At 36.4% G+C, this 3,924-nt stretch overlaps 1 protein-coding gene across 1 annotated transcript; it reads right to left on the reverse strand.

Moving 5' to 3' along the window:
- Window positions 1-2,658: 2,658 nt before the first annotated feature.
- On the reverse strand, window positions 2,659-3,624 carry LOC132087585 (taste receptor type 2 member 40-like). Its single transcript, XM_059493940.1, has one exon. The coding sequence runs from the start codon at window positions 3,622-3,624 to the stop codon at window positions 2,659-2,661; it is 966 nt and encodes a 321-aa protein (XP_059349923.1).
- Window positions 3,625-3,924: the final 300 nt, after the last annotated feature.

Genomic DNA, 3,924 nt, shown 5'->3' on the forward strand with positions numbered 1-3,924 from the left:
CTGAGATTGCAATCAAAAGTCACTTAATTTCTGCCCAGCAAAATACTGGTTTTTCTGGACACAAAATTGTGATGAATTCTGACCCAGAAAAAGCAAGAACAAAGGCACTAAAAAAAATAAAAATTGGAGAAGGTGATGAAGACTAGGTTTGATTTTTCATGCAGTGGGTGTGAAAAACTGCACTAATCACTATTTTTTTTTTTCATACTCACAATGATCTTGGAGCTGCCACAATTTCTAGCCTTATAGAAACTGCAGACAGTATTCTCCTATTCATGTTATTCCTATTTCATGTAACTTGAAAAGTTCCACGAGAAATGTACTGGTAAACAGTCTTATTTTCCATCATCGTATAAACACTTCTTAGATAATGAAATCTCAATGATGTTATTCTTATGATTTTTGGGGGCACAAATAATAATTGACAAAATATTCATCAGGTTTATTGAGCTGCTTTCTGAAATAAACTAGATATAGAAACAAGTCTATTTTAATTTAGCGAGTGATTTTTTTTTGTAAAATAATAATGAGAAAGCTTTTTTAAAATGTACCTGAAAGAGCAGGCTAGATCCGAAGAGAATGCAGAAGATTTTAGGATGGGGTAAGATGAAATCCAAAGAGCAGGGTAAGATCAAAAAACAAATAGAAATCTGTATATACTGTGGAAGAATTCATGAAAATAAATTGAAGCTTGAGGGAAGGGTGGAATGGAAAAGGACAAAACTAATAATTTATTTACCAATCCAGTAATTTAAAATTCTAATTTATGTACCCATCTATCTCACTCTATGCTGTGTGTAACAAAACTTTCATCAATACAACATAAAGATGTCAAGTCCTTGAGCTTTGTCCTCCTCTTCCCCTGGAAGTACTGGAGGATATTATTAATGATTGTGCCTGCCTCAGATCTCCCTCTCCTGAAGGTGAAGAAGCTGAGCAAGAGCTGTTATTATCATCTTTGGCTCTGATCCCTTTACTTCAGACTGTCTTTAGAAACGGGTTTGGAAATACCTGAAGAGAAATGAGCTCACTGGGGAAATTATCAGCTTCGGAAAGCCAAATACCCCTACCAATCACCCCACAATAAAACAGCCTCAGACAAACTCATTTCTTACAGAACACTTTCTTTCCACGATGTTGCCAGCTGGAATAGCTATTGCTGTGTGACTGCTCTAACCTTGGTGCATGCTGGCATGGCAGGGCTTGCAGCTGTAGAGCAGAGCAGAGCAGAGCAGCGCTGCTGGGACATGAGCATTATGGTTCCCACCTGCTTCCCTCGAGGGACTTCTGTGTCTCTCTTGATTCAGCACCACAGCAGTCCACCACTGTGGACATTATAGAAGGTTTAGTTTTACAGTACAACGTACTGTGCCTCCAAATGCTGTGTTTGTGAGGTTAATGACTCTCCCTTATGCTCTGCAGTCTGAACCCGTGGTTTTCACATGCTAATAATCATATCATTTCATATCACACAGACATCCCCTTATGTATCCTATTAACACATAGATAATTTTCAAAAACTTTTAAGGTACCAATTAAAACCATTATATTCACTCTTTATCTAATAATGTTAAAAAGTAATTTGTTTTTCAAAGAATTTTATAAACTTATTATATAATTATATAAACTCTGATGTTTCAAAAACTAAGAACACTCCAAGAATAAGTGTATCATTCTGCTCATTAATTTTATGGGTGGGACTGAAACTCTCACCACAGTAATTTATAAGCTGAGAATTTAGAACAGATTTATCAAACACATTATTTGATAAAACACGACTGAACTTGCTAAATATATCTCACCAACCTCATGTGAAACTTCATAGTAACACAAAATTTTAAACGAAAACAGCCTTAGAAACATCTCATAGCAATATTTCTCAAAGCAATAGCAAATCATGACAATAAAGGCAAATCTATGATCAGAATGGTCAAGTCAACAAGAGCGAGATTTCCTACAGTTAGTTCTATGTACCTACATCACTTTACGTTGTAATCACTATCTTGGTAATCCACTTAAAAGAAAACCAAACAAATAAGCATAACATATATTTCAAACAAAAGTATCAATTTATAAATAGGTATTTAACATTGCTACAGACATACTGGAATTCTAACACAAATAAACCTCATTCAGAATGCAATTTGATTATATTAAATGTCTGTGTCCTTCCAAATCTTAATTTTCCCTCAGGTTATAATCCAGTTAGCTTTTCCAGCCTAAAAGCACAATCTTTTTCCATGTAGCACCAGCTATGACTTGTACAACATGTTTTTAGTCAAATTTCAACCTTCTCAGGTAAAAAAAAATCCTTTACCTGAGAGCTGATACTTGTGAGCTCTGTACATTTTTGTCTTAGTCCCCATTTTTTTCAATTCAAACAGGTCATAAAACTTTCAGTCTTAAACTGATAATCTGAAATCATAAAGCAAGCTAAAACTGGTTTCTTACTTAAGTACATTGTTTCCATTCAGTACATTTTTATTCTCACTCGATATTAAGCAGGAAGGAAGAATCTGGAGTGGTGCACAAGTAAAGCAAAAATGCACTTTATTTCAGATGCACTGAAATGTTAAGGAGGACTAGTCACAAAAGTCTCTGGAAGATGAAAGTTACCATTTAAGAAAAAAAACAGTAAAACAATTGATTTCATGTATCTTACTGGAGAGTGTTTCTCTCAAGCCTGGAGCTTGGAGGCTTATCTTCCAAATGACACTTAAAATGCAGGCAAATTTTCCTAAACAACAATTTCAGTTTTGAATTGACTATGATCAGGGTAATTGAGTGCATGGAAGGATATGCCTCAACTACAACTAAGGATACTGCAACTTTCACCACGTCTTTACTTTGAGATGTCGAGAGTATCAACAGAATTTGAGCTAAAAAACTGGAAAGATACAAGTTTAAGAAAGAAATAATGGATTTAATAGCATTTAGGTGAACATCTATCATAGCATCCGTGAAAGTATCTGCATAACATTGCATTGTCTTTCTGTGTTTCCACAGAGAAGTAATTAACAGAGCTGAGGTCACCACGGAGAGTACTAGAGGGAAAAAGCAACCTACAAAGTAAAGAAGCAGCAAATAGAGAGATGAACTATCCCAGTCCATGATATCAGCTGTGCTATTTTCTCTGCAGTTCCCTGTTGAGCTGCATAGGTAAGTGTTGGGTGTAATCCATAGTAAAGGAAGAGACGTCATAGAGGAGATCACCAGCGATCCAAGAAGAAGCCATGGGACCATCCCAGCTATTCTGCACTTGATTTGCAGCAGCAGCCAGTGGGTGGTATTGATTATTTTTACACAGTACAGTACATAGAGCCAGGTACTGAACCACAAGCTGCTATGGTTTACAAACATCCACACAGCAGCAAAGTCCTTGTACACTGAAGCCAACTTGAACACATCAGCAAAGTAGAGACTGTGGATGTGCATCAGAACTGTCACTTGCAAGATAAATCTTGATGTGCTCAGAAAGATCAGGATCATATCAGCAGAAGATGTCTTTTTGCTTTTGATCCAATTAATTATATTAACAGTTGTAATAAATCCATTTCCAATAAATCCAACAACAACTTCAACAGCTACAATGCTTATTGAAACAATAAGAAGTGGTGGCAGCATCTTGCTGCTTTGGTCGCTTCTGCCTGATTAGCCTGTGTAGCTGTGCAGGAAGTTGAGCAGTTCTGATGGTATCTGGCTAGTCCCAGCTCCTGCCTGCTTACCTTATATCTAGGAACAAAATGACATCTGGAAATGACAGCAGATATGGAAATGATAGTGAGAAATTATCAATGTTCTTCCTGAATGTACAAAGCAGAGAAAGATTTCATAATTAATTCTAACCTTTTACATGCATAAGATTTGCCTATGCTTTCCCTTAGGGGTGTGAGATAGCCAGCTGTATTAAACAAGCCATCTTGG

Source organism: Ammospiza nelsoni, chromosome 2 (assembly GCF_027579445.1).
Source record: "Ammospiza nelsoni isolate bAmmNel1 chromosome 2, bAmmNel1.pri, whole genome shotgun sequence".
Taxonomy (NCBI): Eukaryota; Metazoa; Chordata; class Aves; order Passeriformes; family Passerellidae; genus Ammospiza; species Ammospiza nelsoni.